Source organism: Bufo gargarizans, chromosome 5 (assembly GCF_014858855.1).
Source record: "Bufo gargarizans isolate SCDJY-AF-19 chromosome 5, ASM1485885v1, whole genome shotgun sequence".
Lineage (NCBI taxonomy): Eukaryota > Metazoa > Chordata > Amphibia > Anura > Bufonidae > Bufo > Bufo gargarizans.
In genome coordinates, this window is record NC_058084.1 from 43,149,640 (window position 1) to 43,174,012 (window position 24,373).

General features: G+C 40.8%; 1 protein-coding gene across 1 annotated transcript in view; it reads left to right on the plus strand.

Moving 5' to 3' along the window:
• CSMD3 (CUB and Sushi multiple domains 3) overlaps nt 1–24,373 on the plus strand; it is a 1,090,172-nt gene that overhangs the window by 845,170 nt on the left and 220,629 nt on the right. The window contains exons 41-43 of the mRNA XM_044293228.1: nt 1,807–1,984; nt 6,832–6,977; nt 22,502–22,582. Coding sequence (XP_044149163.1) covers nt 1,807–1,984; nt 6,832–6,977; nt 22,502–22,582 — 405 coding nt within the window. The remainder of the gene's footprint in view (nt 1–1,806; nt 1,985–6,831; nt 6,978–22,501; nt 22,583–24,373) is intronic.

Consider the following 24,373-nt stretch of genomic DNA (forward strand, 5'->3'; position numbering starts at 1 on the left):
TTTTCTGCAAATATGAGCTGAAGGTTTTTCAGGTTCGCCTGCCATTAAAATAAATGGGACCCCCTGAGAACTTGCGGTTTGCGAACATTTGATCGCGTTTGCACGATCGCGTTTGCGAACCGTCCCGGCAGATGTTCGTCCAGGGGCGTAACTATAGGGGAAGCAGGGGAAGCGGCTGCTTTGGGGCCATGACCCAGAAGGGGCCCATCTAGGAGGAGGAAGACTAAAGGATTTGGTCAGGGCGCCCTCAACAGTATTACACAATGAAATTATATACAGTGACAGTATAGACAGTGTAGAAAACGGATGGAACAGCTGCCGGCCCTGGTTTGAGAGAGCGATCTTTACTAGCCACAAGAATGGGGGCGGCATGAAAGGAGGGGGTTGTGAAAAAATTACTGGGGGAGGGGGCCCCATTCAAAAATTTGCTGTGGGGCCCAGTCATTTCTAGCTACGCCACTGTGTTCGTCCATCACTAGTGGAGTTTGGTAAAGGATCAAGTTCAGAAAAATTATGATAAATGGGTTATATATGGATAGGAGTTAGATCATGGGATGTGATAGGCCACCCTAAAAAGATGTTTTTTATGGAGCACCTAAAACTGTATTTTGGGATTGAACCTAATTTCTTAGGGTTGGGCATTCCAGAGAAATGGTGCAGCTCAGGAGAAGTCTTAAAGCCGGGAGTGAGAGGTTCGGATTAAGGTGGATGTCAGTCGTAAATCGTTAGCGTAGAGCATGGGTTGGGTGGTAAAAAGAGATGAGCGAAGAGATGTAGAGGGTTCAGCACTGTGGAAAGCTTTTTGGGTGAGAACAATCAGTTTAAATTGGATTCTATACTGTATGGGCAACCAGCGCAATGATTGGCACAGGGCATAGGAGTAGCGGTTAGATAGATAGGTTACCCTGGCTGCTGCATTAAGGATAAAGGGAACATATGATGTTAGAGACAGCGGACAGACAGTCAATGGTGTTCTGTAATACTGCAGGGGTGATGGGGGATGAAGTGTGTAGTTGTATGTCATCAGCATAAAGACGGTACTGGAAATCAAATCTGCTGATGGTATGTCAAGTTGGGGCTCTGTAGATATAGAAGAGGAGAAGGCCTGGGACTGAACCCTGAGGAACCCTAACAGCAAAAGGGAGAGGAGAAGAAGTTGAGCCAGCAAATGACCAGCAAACCAGGAAAAAAAACAGGAGAGAGCAGTATCATTTAGACCGATAAATTGGAGCATGGTGAGTAGGAGATGGTGGTCTACAGTGTCAATAGCTGCATAGAGGTCAAGGAGAATGAACAGAGAGTAGTCAGCATTGTATTTTGCTGTTAGGAGGTCATTTGTTACTTTGATGAGCTCAGTTTCTGTGGAATGTTATATGCAGAAACCAGATTATAATGTATCAAGGAGAGAGTGAATAGAGAGATAGTGTATGAGGTGAGAGTAGACCAGACGCTTGAGGGATTTAGCGATCAAGGGATGATTGAAGATGGGTCTATAGTTAGTTGTTCAGGACGGGTCAAGAGAAGGTTTTTTTTTTAATAATGATGTATAGTTTTTGAAAGAGGAGGGGGAGATACCAGATACAGTCTGTTAATGCAGACTGTTGAAAATCACATATTAGACTCCAGAACCTCTGCTCTTACCTGGCTTAAATTTCAATTTTATAAACATCTCAGTTTAGTAAGTTGGGAAGCTACTTGGATAACTCAAGTACACATACTTGATAAGCTCTTCAGCATGTTTCTCATGAAGTCCCACAGACTTGACAGCAGATCCTTACTATCTTTGTTTGTTGAAATCTTTTGCAGCTCTCTGTGGAGGAAATATAACAGCAATGAATGGTACTATTTACTCTCCTGGATATCCAGATGAGTACCCAAATTTTCAAGACTGCTTGTGGCTAGTCAAGGTTCCTCCAGGAAATGGAATATACATAAATTTTACAGTCCTTCAGACAGAACCCATTTATGACTTCATCACTGTATGGTAAGTGCATGTATTCATTGGTTTGGGATTGATTAAACCAACTGCCTAACGATTCTCTTAGTTCTCTGTTCTTCAAATTAATCTGCATCTATTATTACAGCACAAATAGAACATTTTATATCTTTAAAGGGAGTCTGTCACCAGATTTTGACCTTATAGACCGCTTACATAGCGCTCTAGAATAGCAGTCTATGATTCTAATGGTACCTTTGATGTTTTCTTGTGAAGTTCCCCCAAGGCAAAAATGGACTTTTATTCAGATGTAAATTAGGGCTTGCAAGTGCCCAGGGGCGGCGTTCACCTCGTTGGTGCCTAGGCTGTTCTGCCTCTTTTCATCATATCCCCGCCCCAGCCTCTTCCTCTGCCCGCCCCGCTCTTCCTTTGCGTCCTCCTTCTCTGTAGCGATATCCCGTGCCTGTGCTATCCATAGCTTTGCCAGGGCATGTGCACTGCGATGCCCATTGTGGACACGGCATCGCAGTAGCTACTGCGCATGCACCGGCCAACGGCGCGAAACAGCAGCGAGGAGGCGGACTAGAGACACCCACAATGGGCATCGCTGTGCGCATGCCCCAGCCAAGCAATGGAGAGTGCAGGCGCGGGATCTCGCTGCAGAGAACTTGAGAAGGAGGACGCAAAGGAAGAGCAGGGTGTGCAGAGGAAGAGGCTGGGGAGGGGATAAGATGAAAAGAGGCAGAACAGCCTGGGCACCAACGAGGTGAACGCCGCCCCTGGGCACTTGCGAGCCCTAATTTACATATGAATAAAAGTCTGGGAACTTCACAAGCAAACATCAAAGGTACCATTAGATTCATAGACTGCTATGCTAGAGCGCTATGCAAGTGGTCTACAAGGTCAAAATCTGGTGACAGACTCTCTTTAAGTGTTTCTTTTATGATCAAACAGAACAAATTTGGCAATGTATGACATGTCCAAGAGACTTTTTCTTCTGTTGATCAAAACTGTATGTAACGGTTGCATATTTTAAAATTGCCATTAGAGTTGATCGAGCATGCTTGGCCGATCGCGGAGTTCAGCCGAAGACGGTGTGTGCTCGAGTCAGTGTATTTAAATGTAATTTAGCATCTATTTCTGAAAAGTTTTTGCTGGGATTTGAACTCCCAACCCCTTGTACATTAGAGGCAAATACCTTTCCACTCAGCTATAAAGCGGAATGCTAAACTGTGTCAGAAAAACCTCATAGAAATTTCTGATGTAGTGAGTATTCACTGAAATGTTTCTGATGAGATTCGAACTCCCAACCTTGTACATTAGAGGCAAGGATGTTAACTACACTATAGAGCTACATGTTAACCTGCACAGAAATATAAAATAAGTCTTCTGCTGAATAGGAATACTCACTACATCAGAAACTTTGATGAGGTTTTTATGACACAGTTTAGAATTCAGTTTTATAGCTGAGTGGATAAGGTCCTTGTCTCTAATGTACAACATTGGGAGTTCAAATCCCAGCAGAAACTTTTCAGAAATTAGATATAAATACACTGGGGTGTCCCCAAGCACTGACTCCATATATGGAAATAGCTATATATGGAGTCAGAGCAGGGACGCCTAAGCCAAACTAGAGTCCCGACACCCTTCCCTCTTCAGAGCATGGGGTGCCTGGGGTTCTCCCATTGGCTTCCATTGTGCTCGGGTGCTCAGTAGAACATCTGAGCATCGCAAAGTGTTCTACTCAAGCACACGAGCACTTTGGTGCTCGATCAACACTAATTGCCATAACATACACAGAGATTGTCACTCAACTTGCCAAGACTACTGAATAGCAAATAGTTCAGAAGTAACACACTTTTCATTGATGCATTACAACTCTACGACTTGCTGTGCACTTGAATGCAACATTTTTTATTTATTTTTTGTTCTGATTCAGTTTTGACCAGAGGTGAGACTGCATTGTTCCTCAGCAGGATTATTTAAAAAACAAAATATCCCCATGAGCACTATTACATGCAAATATATACCGTTCTGATGGTGGCCATACAGATTAGATTGCTGTCAGCCAAACCCACCAATTCCGGCTGAACTGGTGGCTATTTTCACATCTTCGGTACAAACTATGATACTGTTGCGGCAGAACAAACTACTAGAGTTTACTGTATCCAGCATAGCCGTATACTGGCGCATACCGCCAGACACCGCCAGATCCTCATTGACTGTAATGGGACCTGATAAGGACCTTGCTACTTTCTGGAATAAATACCACAGTCAATGGAGATCTGGTAGCGTGTGGCGATATCTGGCTATGCCGGATAAGGTACACTTTGGTAGTCTGTTCCTCTGCCCAAACACACTACTAGAGTTTGTGATAGAGATGTGAACCTACAGTTAGCATCGAAACTGAGCAAAAGTAGAGAAAAGCAGTTGAATAATACTTCTACCATATCACCAACATGTATCTAAAGATGGGTTGGGGTAATATCAATGAGAAAATATCTAGCCAGTATACCACTCAACTCAGTGGCGTACATAGAGAAGTAATGACCCCATAGCAAGGATCAAATCAGTCCCCCCACACAGGCCAGAAGAGTTTCTGCCTAAACCCTTTTCAATGATCCAAGGACCATTTTTCCACTGCCTCATTTGCTAAAAGTTGTTCCTTTAGAGGGTAGAGTCCTGACCAAGTTCTCACCTCCATTAAAAGAGGATATGATCCAAACTAACACTGAGCCCCCTCTTGCCCTGGGCCCCATAGCAGTCGCATATTCTGCCACTATGGTAGTTACGCCCTTGGCTTCACTGGTATCACATGAGATATGGGTTCCTACAGACATCTATAAATTAGTTTTGCTTTTAAGGTGTCTCCATACTGCAGTAATATCAAAAAGTTTCTGCTACTTTTAGGAAAATTATGAATACACCTTCCAAATTAATGTGACATTTATTTAAAGCAGTTTGAGTTAAACATAGTGTTCATATATTAAATACAGCCACTGCAACTGAACTGTGTGACATTGTGGCATTTCAGAAGTTACGCAACTAAAATTTAAAAAGTTGAAAGCGTGTATCAAGGAAATTAAAATTTATAGAAAAAATAAATTTCCTTCCAGTTACCATGGTTCAGACTAAAATATGCAGTGGAATGCGATAAAACTGACACTCCAAAGATATGCTTAATCATCTTTTTTACCATTATTATTCAAATCTATTTTTCTACATTTTTCCTTTTGCTATCACTAGATTTTTTTTTATATATAGCATGAACTATTTAAAGAAACACAAATCCTAGAAATCGATGGTAACATTAAATAAGAGATTGATTTATCAGTCTGTAGGATCTTCAATGTCTTGCTGAACCAAATAAATCTTACAGAAAAAAATATCAGTACATAACTTCTTGATCTCTGCAGGGTGAGGGCTTAACATCTTACGTCCTTATATAGACAGAGAAGAGGGTGGGGGCTCCCTTTGCAGGCAGTTGTCTTACAGCTAGAAAAAACAAGAAGAGGAAGTATCCCATAATATTACCATGAATAGAGCATATGTATCATGTAAGTAGATTTGGACTGATTTTGGTCAGCAAATGGTGGCCTTAATGCTTTGTTAGGAGTAGTTCAAGAATTTTAAGTTTTAAAGAGATTGCCATCCTGCTTAAAAATGACTCCATTGGTAAATCAGAATAATTGCAAAATTGTTTTGAACATTAGGTTTTATTTACTTACAGAGATACAGAATTTTTGAATTATTTTGTTGCCGCGGCAATTCATATTGACCTTACCGATTCTCTACCATTATGGTCTTGATGCTTCCTGCCAGTCTCTTGTTTCAGCTCCTTCTTGACACATACAGATAACCAGTGAAGCCGATCATTGGATGCATTGGTTTATTGTTGCAGTGATTGACTGTAGTGGTTACATGTTTGTGTCAAAAAAAGAGCAAGAAATAGAGACCAGCAGGGGCTTAGTAAGGAGAGTATTACTTATTTTTTTAAATTTTTGAACATTCTAAGCTGTTTTCTAAATCTTTTTTGCTCGCTGGGCAATCCCTTTAAGGTGAGACCTACATGACAAGACAATTTGGGGCTCATTTATAAACCGATATACGCCAGATCTGTGGCATATATCAGTTGCAGATTTTGCCATACGCAACATTTTCAACTTTTTCACGCTAATGCTTCTTTTCCAACAGATAAAAAAGGGGCATGGTGTGAGTGGTGAAGAGGGCTGGCCAGCAGGCCCGTCTCATTCATAATGTTTTATGCCACTTTTTGGCATAGAAAATCGCTTTATTCTATGTCAGCAAGAGATCTGGTGTAGATTTAAGACTGTCGCATGGCCTGCTGGAGGAAGTAGCAAAGTAATGTAGAGGCCTGTTTCTCCACATAGCTGGCACTTACTCCTTCCAGTAGCACTGTTAGAATTAAGATTGGGTAGAAAATAATGGTCTTACTAAATTAGCCCCTTTGTGCTTACAGGCTCCTGAAATGCAAATCTTTTACGGCTGCACATGCACCTTCACTAGTGTTGAGTGAATTAAAGTATCCAAAGTGGACTTTGATCCAAATTTCAGGAAAAATTTGATTTACTTTTAAAGCAGAATTTCCTCGCACTTCGTGGTAACAAATCTTTTTTTCCAGAAATGACACTAAACAAAAAATACATACTTACCTTATCCATTTGTGCATGTAGAAGGCGTCACAGCCATTTTGATTGTAGATTTTGTGCTCTGTCTTTAATCAAGATGGCCGCAGCTGCCTCTTTGCGATTAAATGGATAAGGTGAGTATGTATTTAAAAAAAAAATTGAATTAACACTTGAAAGGCCTTAATTTTGATCTCAGACTCTGCAATCATTGTATTGCATTTAAATGTAACTTTTCATGTCTTACAGGGATGGTCCAGAACAGGCGTCTCCTCAGATTGGACAGTTTAGTGGCAATACGGCACTAGAGTCTGTTTATAGCACTTCAAACCAAGTTCTCATAAAGTTCCATAGTGACTTCACAACAAGTGGGTTCTTTGTCCTGAGCTATCATGGTGAGTACAGTATATGTTTAACTCCTACCCCTGGTGAGAACATTTGTATCCCATATGCGTTTGTTATCTTATCTTTATGTTATCTTTATTTAAGTGATTTTCACCCCAATATATAATTTGGAGGATAAAGTCCAATCCGGCCTCTTATCATTAAATCATTATAAGTAGAATTAGGGCCCTTTCACACTTGCGTTGTCCGGATCCGGCGTGTACTCCACTTGCCGGAATTACACGCCGGATCCGGAAAAACGCAAGTGTACTGAAAGCATTTGAAGACGGAGCCGTCTTCAAAATGCGTTCAGTGTTACTATGGCACCCAGGACGCTATTAATGTCCTGGTTGCCATAGTAGGAGCGGGGAGCGGGGGAGCGGTATACTTACAGTCCGTGCGGCTCCCGGGGCGCTCCAGAATGACGTCAGAGCGCCCCGTGCGCATGGATGACGTGTTCCATGTGATCACGTGATCCATGCGCTTGGGGCGCCCTGACGTCACTCTGGAGCACCCGGGGAGCCGCACGGACGGTAAGTATGCTGCTCCCCCGCTCCCCACTACACTTTACCATGGCTGCCAGGACTTTAGCGTCCCGGTAGCCATGGTAACCACTCTAAAAAAGCTAAATGTCGGATCCGGCAATGCGCCGAAACGACGTTTAGCTTAAGGCCGGATCCGGATCAATGCCTTTCAATGGGCATTAATTCCGGATCCGGCCTTGCGGCAAGTCTTCAGGATTTTTGGCCGGAGCAAAAAGCGCAGCATGCTGCGGTATTTTCTCCGGCCATAAAAAACGTTCCGTTCCGGAACTGAAGGCATCCTGATGCATCCTGAACGGATTTCTCTCCATTCAGAATGCATTAGGATAATCCTGATCAGGATTCTTCTGGCATAGACCCCCGACGACGGAACTCTATGCCGGATCCGGACAACGCAAGTGTGAAAGGGCCCTAAGATGTTAGCAATAATCTTTTAGCTACTCAAGAAATAGACTGTCATTGACCGATCCCAGCATCAACTGGATTTATTAACGAGAACCTCCATGAAAATGATAAAACAAATATTCAAAGGAAGTCTGTGATAGAACAGGAGGAACTTAGCAGATAGGAATAAAATTTTATGGGAAAAGACAAAGTATAACTTGTATTTCATTCATTTAAATTAGTAACATAGTAACATAGTACATAAGGCCGAAAAAAGACATTTGTCCATCCAGTTCGGCCTGTCATCCTGCAAGTTGATCCAGAGGAAGGCAAAAAAAAAACTGTGAGGTAAAAGCCAATTTTCATCACTTTAGGGGAATAAAAAATTCCTTCCCGACTCCAATCAGGCAATCAGACTAACTCCCTGGATCAACGACCCCTCTCTAGTAGCTATAGCCTGTAATATTATTACACTCCAGAAATACATCCAGGCCCCTCTTGAATTCCTTTATTGTACTCACCATCACCACCTCCTCAGGCAGAGAGTTCCATAGTCTCACTGCTCTTACCGTAAAGAATCCTCTTCTATGTTTGTGTACAAACCTTCTTTCCTCCAGACGCAGAGGATGTCCCCTCGTCGCAGTCCTGGGGATAAACAGATGATGGGATAGATCTCTGTACTGACCCCTGATATATTTATACATAGTAATTTGATCTCCCCTCAGTCGTCTTTTTTCTAAAGTGAATAACCCTAATTTTGATAATCTTTCAGGGTACTGTAGTTGCCCCATTCCAGTCATTACTTTAGTTGCCCTCCTCTGGACCCTCTCCAGCTCTGCTATGTCTGCCTCGTTCACTGGAGCCCATAACTGTACACAGTACTCCATGTGTGGTCTGACTAATGATTTGTAAAGTGTTAGGACTATGTTCTCATCACGGACATCTATGCCCCTTTTAATGCAACTATTATCTTATTGGCCTTGGCAGCAGCTGCCTGACACTGTTTTTTGCAGCTTAGTTTGCTGTTTATTAAAATTCCTAGATCCTTTTCCATGTCAGTGTTGCCGAGTGTTTTACCGTTTAGTATGTATGGGTGACTTGCATTATTCCTTCCCATGTGCATAACTTTACATTTGTCAGTGTTAAACCTCATCTGCCACTTATCTGCCCAAGCCTGCAATCTATCCAGATCCCTCTGTAGTAGTATACACTTTTGGCTTTGAAGTCAAGGAGGCAGTCCTATCAGTCATTGACAACCTTCCCTCTATGACTGCGCACACATAGATAGCTGTCAATCACTATTAGGACCACCTACTTGACTTCAAAGCCTAGAATGTGTAGGAATTTGAATGAATGAAAAACAAGTTATCCTGTAATTTTTTCAAATATTTTATCAAATAGACAGTGCTGTGCTTGGTAACGAGCAAAGAGGCTGTGGCGCTCACTGGAACATCCTGGTCTCCTCAAACAGCTGAATGGCGGGGGTGCGAGGAGTCAGACCCCCACCAATCTCATATTGATGACCTATCCTGAGGATAGGCCATCAATATATAAATCCCAGAGAAGCCTTTTACCTTATGTTATCTGTAGTGCTACATAGGACTGCAAAAATACCCAGGAGCCCTTGGCTCCTTAACTGGAAAATGTAGAAGCCAAGTTAAATTTTCAGTTGCCAAACTTAAAATACATAAATTCTTCTTCTCCGTTTGACCCAGAATGCCATGACTAATTTTTTCAGCCGCATCTCTTTTCTCCAGAGTCTGTTACACAGACATGTTTGATTTCTAATATTGGGGTCATTTATCAAACTGGTGGAAAGTAGAACTGGCTTAGTTGCCCATAGCAACTAATCAGAGTCCACCTTTCACTTTCCAAAGAAGCTGTCAAAAATTAAAGGTGGAATCTGGTTTCTATGGGCAACTAAGCCAGTTCTACTTTATACCAGTCTGAAAAATGACCCCCAAATGTCCCTATGGTGTCTACAGCAATTATAATGTCCCCTAGAGTACCCCAAGTAATAATAATAATTAGTAATATTGTGCTCCAGATAATAATGCCTGTAAAGTGTCCCTGAAAAATAATGTCCCCTAATATGTCCATGCAATAGAAATGCCCCTATAGTTCCTACCCAATAGCAACGTCCTCCACACTAACCCTATATATTAGTTTGCCCCCACACATAAATGTTTCCAACACTGCTCCCACAGTAGTAATTTTCCCCACATTGCCCCCACAGCAGTAAATTTCCCCACACTGCCCCCACAGCAGTAAATTTCCCCCACACTGCCCCTACAGTAGTAATTGTCCCCCACACTGCCCCCACAGTATCGATTTTCCCCTACACTGCCCCCACAGTATTAATTTTCCCCCACACAGCCCCCATGTAGCAGTTTGCTCCCCGTTGTAGTAATTTGCCCCCCACTGTCCCTTCAGTAATATCCTCCTGTGCCCCCCAGTATTGTCCCCCAAAGTTGTCACACAAAAAAATAAAATAAAAGCTAATACTTAAATGTAAAATACCATAGAAAACAGATGGGGTGGCACTGCCACAGTTCCTTCTTCTAGTACGGAATGGTTTTCGAGCGCGTCTTGTACCCTCACTATTGGTAGTGCTCTGATTTTAAAGTCTTCATGTAATATACTGTCAATATAAAAGCTAATACTTACCTGTGTCCCAGACTCCTCACGCTTGCTCGTAGACGGTAGGCAGGCATCACTGTGCTGCGTCCCGACACAAGAGCAAGATGATGTCATCAAACCCGCCTGCTCCGGGATATTACTACCACATAGGCTTCAAGCCTACTAAGCCCGAAGCCTATAGCGGTGATCGGCGGGGGCAGGGAACTATCCGCTCCCTCACCCTGCCGTAGTTAGTGGGCGTTTGGGTTGGCTTTGGGCCCCCCAGCTATGCTGGGTCCGCGGCTGCCGACCCAAACGCCCCTATTATAATCCGCCATTGGCGCCTAAAAGTATATAGTCCTGCACTTTTCTTTCAGTGCTGTCTTTTATTCAACCTTGACTATCTTCCCCTGCATTTAAGCTCTATTCCCTGTGCATTTCAGCATTCAGGTTCACTGAAACATCTTCATGATGAAAACCTATTTTGACCTTGCTAGAATTGTAATTTTTAGCAATGTCTATCTTGCTTTACCTGTGGGTTTACAGTAAAGATAAGTTGCTAATGGTTCCTTCCCGCGAATTCCCAGAGCACAAACAGTACATCTGCTGTATACAAATGGACATGGTGCTGGAGAGAGGACTTCTACTGATAAAACTACAAGACATGGTTCATGTATTAATGTAATACTGTGCTGGAAACACAAGACATAAGGAAGCTTGGAGTATTAAGTGGCCCTTTACACATATATTACAGATCCTGCAGAAATGTTATTTATTTTCACCAGTTTCTTATGCATACCAGGACATCTCACTGAGCAGTCTTACCAGGGGTAGAGCAGCTAATGGTGGTAGTGTTGAGCGAATAAAAGTTAAATTAATTCACTTCAATCCAAATTTCAGAAAAAAAATTGATTTGAATTTGTGGTAACGAATCAATTTTTTCCTGAAATGGTGGTTAAAAAAAAGATACTCACCTCATCCATTTGAGCGTGAAGAGGCCATCACACCCATCTTTATTGAAGAAAACACACCAATTCTCACATACTGACATGAAGTCACCACGTCATCATGCTGGGTGGTGATCAGTGATGATGTCACTGCATCCTATTTTTGGATGGACACAATTCACTGGCCATTAAAAGAACGGCCATGTGAATAGCTCCATAGACTTTCATTGGTGCTAAAAATGGCTGTGTCACATGGCCATTATTTACTGTCATGTGCATGAGGCCTTAGATTACAAAAATAATGTGCTTTGTTTTTTAATGTTGTGACTGTCAGGGTGCTTCTACATTAAAGAGAATCTGTCACCTATTTTGACCATATAAAACCGTTAACATACCAATTTGCAATAAAGTACCTTCTTACCTACATGTGTCTTCTTTCTTTTGCATTTCGGAGGACAAGAGAGGAGGAAGCAAAGGCCGGTGCGTGCAGTGAATAAATTAAAAGACGTAGTGGGGAGGGGGCGGCGCCGTAGGCAAAGAGAGGAGGGAGCACAGAGGATGCAGTGAATAAATTACATGACGTAGCGGAGGGGGCGGCACAGTTCGGCAAGTATGTGGGAGGACTGCAGGGGGCGTTACTGGGCACTAGAGCAGAGTAATAACGCCCCTCTGGGCACCTTGAGACTTAATTTGCATATCAGAAAAATCGCTTTTTAATAAGAATGAAAAGTTAAATAAAAGAAAGAAGACACATGTAGGTAAGAAGGTACGTTATTGCACATTGCTATGGTAACGGTTTTATATGGTCAAAATAGGTGACAGATTCCCTTTAAGTATTTTGGAGCCTTTTTTAAACAGAAAATGAAAAAAAACAAAAAGCCATTAAATCCTTCCTTTATTTAAATAGCATTTTTTTCCTCTAGAGAAGTCTAATTCTATTGTTTTTAAAGACTTATTTGCGGGTGGCCATACTGGACACAAAGACATACGCTCCCTTTTCAATAAATAGTGCAGCAGAGTGTGCTTTATGGCAGCTGGAATGAATGGGAGTTGATAGGCAGGGAAATGTCTCCAGGTGGTGACAGAGAAGCTGCATATAGAACCTGTATGTATAGTTTGCTGTATAGAGTTACTATCCTGTCTTAACTAGAACACCAGCAGAAAAATAAAGCAGTCATAGCAGAGTTGTCATTAAATGCTCTGCCATCTGATGATCTGTCTCAATCTGTACAGTAAAGCTGTGTTGCAGAAAGCAAAAAACAATAAACTATTCACCAGTGTGAAAACTGCCACATATGAAGATGCTTTAAATGTGCATTTTTAATACATGTATTAAATTAAGTCAACAATTTTCATGTAGTATCAAGTAAAATGAATGCACAAAAAATCTGTTGTAGTACAAGTTATTTGAAGTAAATGTCTGATAGCTTTTTCTAAAAGGTTTACAGTTATGATCTAGTTTTATGACCTTTGTTCTGTCACAGTAAGATCCTAAGTGATTAGTAGGACAAATGGCAAACTAGCTTGTCACCACCCGATGTTGGGTCAGGATTCTAGAGAAAGCTTGGAGACCTCTCCAGGCCCAGAACACAATGCAAAAGACCAGGATAGCTGTTACAAGCTATTTTCCAAATAAATGCTAGCATAGAAGTAAAATGGATGTGACACCACAACTCTTGTACGTGTTTTTTGGTAGAAGATCTGCTGTTTCTCGTCCTTTGACAGGACAACCAGATTCTTGACTGCCCCCATTCTCTATCCTCAGTCTTTATGGGAAAGATAAGTTACTGTATATAAATATGACTTATTTTCCTTTTCATTGCCTAAAAAGATTGTGACCTGTGGAGAATCAAAGCACAGTGCACAGAATTACCCCATCATCGAATATATAAAGCTGAGTATATGTGTGCATGTGTTTATGGCCGCTAAAGGAATCCACACCGTCACATTTACAATCACGAAATTTGGCACACAGGTACATCAAGTGTCCGGGAAGGTTGTAGACCAGGTCTCAGCTCTCTAGCACATACATTTCCTGAAAGATTCCCAAAATATTGCTAAGGGGCAGGGTTCTGTAGAGGTCACTGTTAAGGGGGCAGGGTGTTGAGGGGGTCTCATTTTCAGGGAACGGAGCTCTGTGGAGGTTACTGTTAAAGGGGGTGGGTTATTGTGGAAATCACTGTTAACGAGATGGGGTACTGTGGAGGTCACTAATAAAGGGGCGACCGCTGTGGAGGTCGTTGTTAAAGGGGAGGGCGCTGTGTATGTTACTGGCGGCAGGCCGCTGTGAAGGTCACTGTTAAAGGGGCAGGGTACTGTAGATGTCACTGTTATAGGGGATACTGTCTATCTTTTAAAGACACACACAAACATTAAATGAAATATACCCGTGCGAAGACGGGTCCTTCTGCTAGTCTAATATATAAAGCTGAGTATATGTATGAATTAAGTTTCTCTCTTAAAAGTCCACATAGCAAACACATTAGACTGCCTCTCCACCTTGAATTTCTCTCAGCATGGTTAACCCAATTAAACTAAATATAATGCCTGGTAGGGCTTCTCCTGGTGATTAAAAGCATAATTAAATTCATTGTGATGTTCTAGAAAACTGCATTCTAAATTTTATGGAAAGGAGAGAATCAATGCTCTGAGGAGTGAATCCAAGTCACTTGGTGCACCCTAGCTCCTCATCTTTCGAGCTTTAGCTCTCCCCCCTCTCCTTAAGGAATAGGGCCAGGTGTATTCAGCATCCTCTCTCTTGGCCTTGGAATCCTGCAGCATGTATCACAGTTTCTGGCAGTGAGCACATGTTCAGCAGCATAGTGCAGGCACAGCATTACAAGGTCAGAAGGGAGGATGCTAATACCTTCACCTGTCAGTCAAGGATAGTGGTCAAAGATTGAAAGTGGAAGATATAAAGTGCAATATTCCTGGACTTTGCTGCAGGGGAGCCATATGGCTGCTACCTCTTTGAATAGTCTGGGCGTGGTTGTCTGATTACCCACTTGGATCAGAGGCGTCAGTGAAAACTACTGAGGGATCAAGCAATATACTGTACATAGTCAGAAAACAAACATAGGTCACGGCAGGTAGACTATGTGCAAATCTATTAAACAATGCAGAGGTTAGGACAGAAAGCACAGGGTCAAGCAGGATCCAGGAAACTTACAGAAGTAGGCACAGTATACAGAAAGACAAATCAATTTAAACTCTTTTTCAGGGTGTTATGGAAAGGTGTTACGGACAAGGGTTGTGGAACCACTATGCCAATTAACTGGTTTGGCATTGGGCTGGACCTAAGGGCTTTACCCTGGCAATCCCTTGGTATTTATACTTGAATCCCTATATAGGGATCTGGGCTTACCTACAGAATAGCCACCAGGCCACTACTTCTTGCAATTGTCCTGGTGTAGTTGGCAGCTGACCAATGGAGGTCATAGACCCTGGTGCAAAGCACAAGTGGAATAGGCAAGGCACTAAATCAGAACCAGGCAGAATACATGTGAATCCAAGGCAAACACAGATATCAGATTGAGACAAAACATGAAGCACTGTTAGATGGAATTATCGGGAACCCAACCAAACAGACTAGAAACTAAGCTCCAACACAGGACGCAGACACAATCTAAGCAGATTCAAGCAAAACATTGGAGACTTAATGAACTTAATGAATAGGCACAAATTCACACCACAAGAAAATAAGGCAAAGATGCAGGGAACAGTGGCAACATAAATTGCCATTGAACACAACAGCATGAGAAGCTGGCAACACAAGGCCTAGCAAGCAAATGAAACAAAAAATAAATAAATCATAGATTAGTTTGTGTAGATGATGTCTTGAAATATCAGGCCTTTAAAGGCTTTAAGTCGTTCTGGAGGCCTCTATTGGGCCTTTTGTAAGAGAACTCAAAGTTCTCCTTTTCATTTTGAGAAACAGGTTCTCCTTTGTCCAATGGTTTTATCTAGTATTGCAACTCAGACCGTTTACTAAAATGAATAAACCTAAAAGGTTTAGCTCTCAGCATCCCTAAAATCAAAGATCTTTATCGGATCATCTGGGTGAGAATACCACAGTCCATCAACATATCCAATATGTTTTGAATCTATTAAGAGCAATCCTATCTCATGGAATAACAGTATAAGGCCTCACGCACACGACTGTATGTATTTTGCGGTCCGCAAAACACAGATCCCCAAAAAATATGGATGACGTCTGTGTGCATTCCGTATTTTGGCCCCTAATTGAACAGTCCTATTCTTGTCTGTAATGTGGAAAATAATAGGACATGTTCAACTATTTTGCTTAATGGACATACGGAAACAGAATGCAGACGGAGTCAATTCCGTTTTTTGTGTGCGGACCTATTGAAAAAAAAAAAAACGGAAAGAAAATACGCTAGGGTGCATGAGCCCTAATATCTCTCCTACTTTGTGTCAGTTTCTATATCTTTTATATGTTTTTATATTTATTTTTGTGGAATCCCGTATTGCTAGTGCTGGGCAGCTAATCCATCTCATTTCTTAACTTTTACCTTTTTGATTAAATGACCCATCCATCACCAGGACAAAAGGGACTGCTGTATGTTTGCTGTTTTAATGTTATACTGTTATGCCATGAGAAAGGATCTCTTTCTATAAATCTGAAATGCATTGGATATGTTCAGTGTTGAGCAAAGTTGTGGAAAATTTGATTTGGCTTCTTCGCCGAATTTGACAAAAAAATTTCCTTTGTGATGAATAATTTCTTCAGAAAGCGCATTTCTTTGTAAATAGTGGGTGCAATGACAGGGAACAGCCATTGCGCAGCCCCTCGTTATTGTACCCCTCAGATGCCGCATTCATCTCTGATTGCGGCATCTGACTTTAATATTTAAGCCTGTAATAAAAAATAAAAAAATTATAAAATCTTACTTACCTCATCCATTTGATTGCGAAGAGCCCGTTGCCGCCATCATGATTGAAGATTCACCACGAAATCTAGCGCGGCCTGACATTAAATCATTGCGTTGGCCGCGTGGTGACGTCACATGTCACCACATACGGAATTTCGCAAGGGATCTTCAATCAAGATGGCGGAGGGTTCTAAGCATTCAAATGGATGAGGTAAGTATGACTATTTTCTTATTTTTTACTGCCATTCAGGGAAAATAGATTCGTTAGTACGAAGCAAGAGGAAATTCAGATTTGCGGCAAATAAAATTTTCCTTGAAATTCGTGGCCTTCGATTTGCCCAACACTAATTTTGACACATTTGATCCAATAAAGGTCTTTTGTGGATTCAGAGTGTGGGACTTTTTTTTCTTAAATCATGGATTTGGTGCTACCTTAGCACACCGGTGCTCTCCACCCTGCCTTCGGGTGAGCTGTGACTTTTTGGTTACAAGTATTTACTAAAAATAGGACTGAGCTGCCATACCAGATACAGACTATGGGCTCTTTTTACACGACTGTATGGCTTTTTCAGTGTTTTGCGGTCCGTTTTTCACGGATCCTTTTTTTGTTTCCGCTGTCTTTCAGTTTCTGTTCCGTTTTTCCCTATGGCATATACAGTATACCGTAATTACATAGAAAAAATTGGGCTGGACATAAAATTTTCAATAGATAGTTCAGCAAAAACGGAAAACATACGGATGCATTTCCATATGTGTTCCGTTTTTTGGCGGACCCAGTCACTTGAATGGAGCCACGGAACTGTATTTTTTGGGCAATAATAGGACATGTTCTATCTTTCAACGGAACGGAAAACGGAAATACGGAAATGGAATGCATACGGAGTACATTCTGTTTTTTTGGCGGGACCATTTAAATGAATGGTTCCGTATACGGACCGTATATGGAATGCAAAAAACGGCCCTAAAACAAAACAAAAAAAACAATCATGTGCAGGAGGCGTATAAGCAAGAGTGCTGCTAGATACGGGAAAAGAAGGCATATTCTTTTTTCTATGCAATCATTTAAAAAAAAATAGTTTGTATGATGTGTGCGGTATGCCTATTGAATGTAATGATGCCATGTATTGGAAAATAATATATTCCGCCAATAAACTTTATGACATTATTCGTAACATTGCTCATTATGTGGGAATGCATACTGTGAAAATTACAACAGGATTTATCAGAGATATGTTGAGATACAATTTGTGGAATATAATTAGATTGATAGATTTCTGCTCACAATGACTATTAACTAACCTTGGTTCATTGTACCATCTGTTGTTATTAATGTTTCTAAATCTGGTATGTGTAGGTGTATTTACTGAGATAATTGTTCAAACAGATAACCCTGAAAATGCTTATGGAATAGTTGAATGAGATTGAAAGCACAAGTGTAGGGCTTCTTTCACTCCTCAGTGAATCACATACGTGTGCTGTCTCCATGGACCATTGACCCAGTGGTCTTTCTTGGATGACATCATGGAAGCATGCCCTAGTTTGTCCATAATTATGGATCTCTGATACACATTATATTCCATAGGTCCATGGTTTTCACACATCAGTGTTTTTTTCTTGGACTGTGGGTCCATGCTGACATCACGGAAGCATGCCCTATTTTGTCCATAATCATGGATCTCTCACGCACATTATAGTCCACGGACCAAACAAGGATGGCATTGGTAAGATATGCTCTGAAAACTGCTCTGAAAAATGTCCCTGAAATACGTATGGCACAGGGAGTGCAAAAAACAGACCAAACACGAACCTTCACGGACATCTTCACAGATGAAGCACCCACCATCTTGTCCGCCAAACGCAGATCCGCATAAAATATGGATGACGTCTGTGTGCATTCCTTATTTTGCGGAGTGGAACAGCTGGCCCCTAATTGAACAGTCCTATCCTTGTCCGTAATGTGGAAAATAATAGGACATGTTCAACTATTTTGCGGAACGGACATTTGGAAACGGAATGCACACGGAGTAACTTCCGTTTTTTTGTGCGGACCCATTGAAATGAATGGTTCCGCATGCAATCTGCAAAAAAAACACGCAACAGACATGGAAAGAAAATCCGTTAGTGTGCATGAGCCCTAATATCTCTCCTACTTTGTGTCAGTTTCTATATCTTGTATATGTTTTTATATTTATTTTTGTGGAATCCCATATTGCTAGTGCTGGGCAGCTAATCCATCCCATTTCTGGACTTTTACCTTTTTGATTAAATGACCCATCCATCACCAGGACAAGAGGGGCTGCTGTATGTTTGCTGTTTTAATGTTATACTGTTATGCCATGAGAAAGGATCTCTCTTTCTATACACATTATATTCCATAGGTCCATGGTTTTCACACATCAGTGTCTTTTCTTGGACTGTGGGTCCATGCTGACATCACACAAGCATGCCCTATTTTGTCCATAATCTTGGATCTCTCATGCACATTATAGTCCATGGACCAAACAAGGATGTCATTGGTAAGATATGCTCTGAAAACTGCTCGGAAAAATGTCCCAGAAATACATATGGCATACAAAGTGCAAAAAATCAGACATGTGGACCAAACATGAACCTTCATGGACATCTTCACAGATGAACCACCCGCCATCTTGTCACGGATGTGTGAATGAGACTTCAGGAAGATGAAAGGAGCATATCCTATTGTTTTACTCTAGGCCAGTTGAGTGGCAATAGAATTGTTGGAAATCTGTTGGATATCAGGTCTTCAACAGGCATTCTTGATCGGGGTTCCCTTCTGAGAAGCAAAACAGAAAGCTGCTCTGTAAAGGGAAATGTATTAACACATGGCAGCCATTCAGAAAATGTTTCGCTCATGTAATACACGATTGGCTGGAGTGGCTTCATTCACATTGATGACATCCGTACCATATACCCTAATCAGGCATATGAACAAAGGCATGAACAAAATATAATATAGAAAACCCTTTAAGGACAAAGGTTATACAGAGAGCAACATGGAGAGAAGGCGGAAAAAAAGTTGCGGCACTCACCGAAGTATATAACTCTTCTTTATTGAAGCTTCCTCAAAGGGTAGCTGGAGGATCCAGGGGCGGACACAAATTTTTATAACTTTAAGCTTAAGGCCTTATATTTTTTCTGCCATAATCAAATCAAAGTGAGACAAATTCACTTTAATCCAAATTTCAGGAAAAATTTGATTTGCTATGAAGCTGAATTTCCTGGCACTTAGTGGTAACAAATCAATTTTTCCAGAAATGGTGGTAAAAAAAAAAAAAAACATACCTTATTAATTTGCTCGCGGGGACGCGATCTTGGCCGCCTTGATAAAAGAAACGTACCAAAGAAACTAGTGTGACTTCACTGCGCCTGTCCAGCGTGATGACAAGATTTGGAGCATTTCAAGATGGCGGCAACGGCATCTCCGTGAGCAAATGCATGAGGTGAGTATGTATTTTTTGTTTTTAACCCCTGAAAAGCCTCAATGTTCCTGTCAGATGCCATGTTGAATGCGGCATCTGAGGAGTTCAATGATGGGAGGCGGTGTTCGCATAACATGGACAACCCCTTTATGGATGTATATAGGCTACTCTACCACTTAAGAAGATGTCATAATATTCAAGGCTAATAGGCATAGCTTTAAAAGTGTTTTATGAAGTTTAATATTGATGGCCTATCCTTAGAATATATCATCAGTATCTGAGTGCTGGGGGTCTGACTCTCCACACTCTCACCAGTCAACAGTTTGAAGAGATTACGGAGCTCCGGTGAATTCTGCAGCACTCTCACAGCATACCAAGGACAGCACTGTACATTGCATAGTGGCTGTGCTTGGTATTGCCACCTAGGCTTCTTCACTTGATTGGGAATGAGCTGCAAATGTGACTGATGAACATGATGTTGCTGGCTTAGGAAGAGGCCATGGTGCTTACTAGAGTGCTGCAGATTAGTGGAATTTACTAAAAATACAGACCTACTGTAGGATCCTTCCGCATTAGATTGTTGCTTAAGGACTTTTTGACAATTTTAGAATCATTTTTTGGCTCATCTTGCAGCTTCATACATTTTAATGAATGTGTAGGACAATTTTCAGCAACCTCTCATCTCCTGGATGTGAAATTTGTGTCTGCACAAAACATATGTTCTATTTAAAAGGGTCAACGTATCCAAAAAAATTATAAAAATTGGATTCATTTCAAATGGAGAAAATGCTTTGTGAAATTAACAGGAGCAATGTCCAAGTTTCAAATTAGGCATTCACAGATGCCAACATATTTCTCGGTTCACTATGAATATAATCAATTTGGTGATTTTTCATGACAAATTAAATTGGCATTAGGGATCCTTAATAGTTTTAATAGCTTTATAGAAAAATATTATATTATACTATGTCTAAAACTAAAGTTTTAGACCTAATGTCCATTTCCTACCTAGACTGAATCAGGCTTTGGTGACACTTCTTTGTAAAAGAGTAAGTAGAGATAAGTCTGTCACTCATTTTGGTACCTGAACTTCCTGTACCATGAAACTTTACCGCAGGAAGAAATTTAAACCTCCAAATTCTTTAATGGTTTCCCCACTTTAAAGAGTGGTGTAGGTAACCCTTTCTAAATATTGGACATGTTTTATTGGGACCACATTCTATTATTCGGATATATCATTTATGTACCTCTGCTCTAGAGGACTGTTGGTATAAAGTAGTATTTTTCTAAAAAGCCATTAAAACTATTAAAGGATTTGTCTCACTTCAGTAAGTTGCATTTATCAGTTAGATAAAGTTAATATAAGTTACTTACTAATATATTGTTATTATCCATATTGCTTCCTTTTCTGTCTGGATTCATTTTTCTATCACATTATACACTGCTCATTTCCATTGTTACAGACCACCCTGCAATCCCCCCCAAAAAATTGCAAATATCGCCACTTCCAGAATTCACTAATATTTAGAATATAGTGCTATATATTCGTAATGACGAATATTCTTTTTTTTTTTTTTTTTTTAACACAGTACATATCAGATGATCATCCCTCCCTTCTTCTAGCTTGTAAGCCAATGAGAAGGCTTTGTCACAGCTTAGCAACATCCCTAGCAACCAGTAGAAAAGTTGCCTACCCCACGACGGTATTTTGCAAACATTACACAAATAATACATTGCTGATTTTCGCAATTAATAATATAATCTCAAATTCGCGAATTCACAAATATATGATGAATATTCTAATAATGTGATGGAAAACTTAATACAGCCTTTCTCTACATGATAAATGCAACTTACTTACTGAAGTGAGACCACCCCTTTAAGGATCCCTTCCCCACCATGATCACATTTAGGATGGCTGAACACATGAGATTATTATCGGCTAGAAGAAGACTGATCAGTCATCCATCATATTGTTGGTTAACACGGCAAACTAAACTGGCAGAACAGGGAGGCAGTTTATAAAAAAAAAAAAAGAGTGAGCTTGAGCAAAGTGGCGGATGATCAGCCACATTTGTACCATACACATGTAGTTTCATCCACAAAGAATCTAACCAGACAGATCACATTTTTGGTGTACAATTTTTATAATGATTTGCTAAAATTATAGCCATTTTTGCAGAATTTTATGTGGCACACTTTATTCCAGGACTGTATATCACCAAATAACCTTAGAATCTATGTTCTACTTTGTCAGCAACAATTTTAATATATGCATGACCCTCTTTTTGAATTTCTTTGATGCTGGTACCTCATTTAACTTTCCTATATTGCTCATTGTCTAGCAATGTAAAGCACACAGGTACTAGTTTGTCTGACAATTCACTACTTTGTAGAAGAGGGACCAAACATTGAGCACTCATCTAACTTTCTTAATTTACACCTTCTTCTACAAGTCTGGGCCACTGGTGGTCTATTGCATCTATTGCTGATATCTAGAATGAAAAAATTACTTATGGACCAAGTATGTTATGTCTCTGTTTTGAACATTAATTTATCCTTTGACCTTGGTTGAAGATCTCATATCTTATTCTATAAAATCTTTATTAACAGATAAAAAATATTTGCATATGGTATAAATGATACAAATGTAACTTCTTTCATACAAAGATGGTTCATTTACCAAATATATGTGTTTTTTTCTTTTTCAGCTTATCAGTTGCGAATTTGCCAATCACCTCCTCCTGTCCTAAATTCAGAAATACTGGCTGAAGATGATGAGTTTGAAATAGGTAAATATTACTAACTTCTACAGACTATATAGGCCTGTTAAAAAGAATTTCAACGGGGTAAGGCTGTACACGAAAATCCTATAGCAAGAATGAAAAATGAGGTCTAAAACCTCAAACCTCCAGAGACATAATTTATTCATTGGTTTGCCCTGAGAGAGAGAGAACCTAGTGCATAAATGTGTGTTTCTCAACAATATATATACTCTTTCTCACTATGGGGAGCCCTTGGTATGCCGTGTAAATGTGCATAGTATTGTAGGCCAGGCAATGCTCCTTTGGGTTTCTGGGCAAGATATTGAAATTAGCTTCCCTAAACCGATCTGATGCCAACAGATTTTAGACATGATAATTTGCATATATTTTAACCAGAAATCCAGATGTTCGTTGTCTAGCCTACAATAGTCATCACGTATACCAACTGGTCCCCATAATAGAAATAGTACCCACCCAAAGGTTCCCCCAAAGGCCCTGCAACTAGAAATGTTCTCAGCTGCTGTTCTTTGATATAGTGCTTTTGTTCTGAAAGAACTGCTTGCAGATGTGAGTCTAGCTTAGCTATTTTTTTTTTTTTTTTTAACTTTGTTACTTACACATGTTTGAAAGATATCTCTGCTAGTGTTGGCTGAGCACAATGGAAGTCAATGGGAGAATCCGAGCATTAAACCAGGCACCCCCTGCTCTGAAGAGGGGAAGGTGATGGTTCATAGGAAAAGATCAGAAATTGATGGAAACACCACTGAAATGGTTCAGAAACAGTATGGGGAGGATATCGGGATGCATTTTGGACTCCCAGGTGGCTGCTGGGAACAATGTTGTCCGAGTAGTACGCCACTTTTAGAGACTGACAATAATACGCACAAAACCGAAGATAAAATCGATTTTAGAGGAAAAATTGTTAGGAAATATTCTTTCCTGTATATTTACTTCTATACAAAGTGCAAGTGCTGCAAAAAATTGCAAGGAAGAGGCACTCTGATACGACCTGTATATCACATAAAGGAGGGCCTCATTCACATTGTGGTAAAATTGTTCATGTAGTGTGACTCCTACACTCATAAAGCCTAAGTGAAAGGGCTGCCAAAAATTACAAGGAACCGGCACTATGCCTTTTGTTACACATAAAGCATCATAAACAGGCTTTAAAAATTATGATTGATGGCCTGCTGTTGACCCTCTAAAACATTTGGAGCAAGGGCCTGCTGATCTGACCATCAAAAAAATTATGGGCTAGGGCCTGCTGCTTCTTTGGTGACTCTAGATAACCTGGGGCCGATCGCACGTCCCTGTGACAGCGGCGATCCATTTGGATGTCTGCCCTATCAACTTTCGATGTTATTTTCAGCCAAATCCATGTAGACCATGGGTAACGGGGGAATTGTGGTTCGATTCTGCAGAGTGAGCCTGAGAAATAGCTACAGCTACCACATCCAAGCAATCCATCCATCTAAAACATTAGGGGTGAGGGTTTGCTGATGAGCTGACCATCTAAAAAAAATTGTGGGCCAGGGCCTGCTGCCGAGTTGACCATCTAAACAATTTTGTGGGAGAGAACCTGCTGCTTAGCTAACCATCTAAAAAGAATTGTGGGCCATGCTGCTGAGCTGACCCTCTAAAACATTATGGTTGAGGGCCTGCTGGTGACCCTTAAAAACATTATGGGTGAGGGCCTGCTGGTGACCCTCTAAAACATTATGGGTAAGGGCCCACTGCTGAGCTGACCCTCTAAAACATCAGGAGTGAGGCAGCCTAATAAGCATGTTGATATGATGGAGGAGGAGGAAGAGAAAAGGG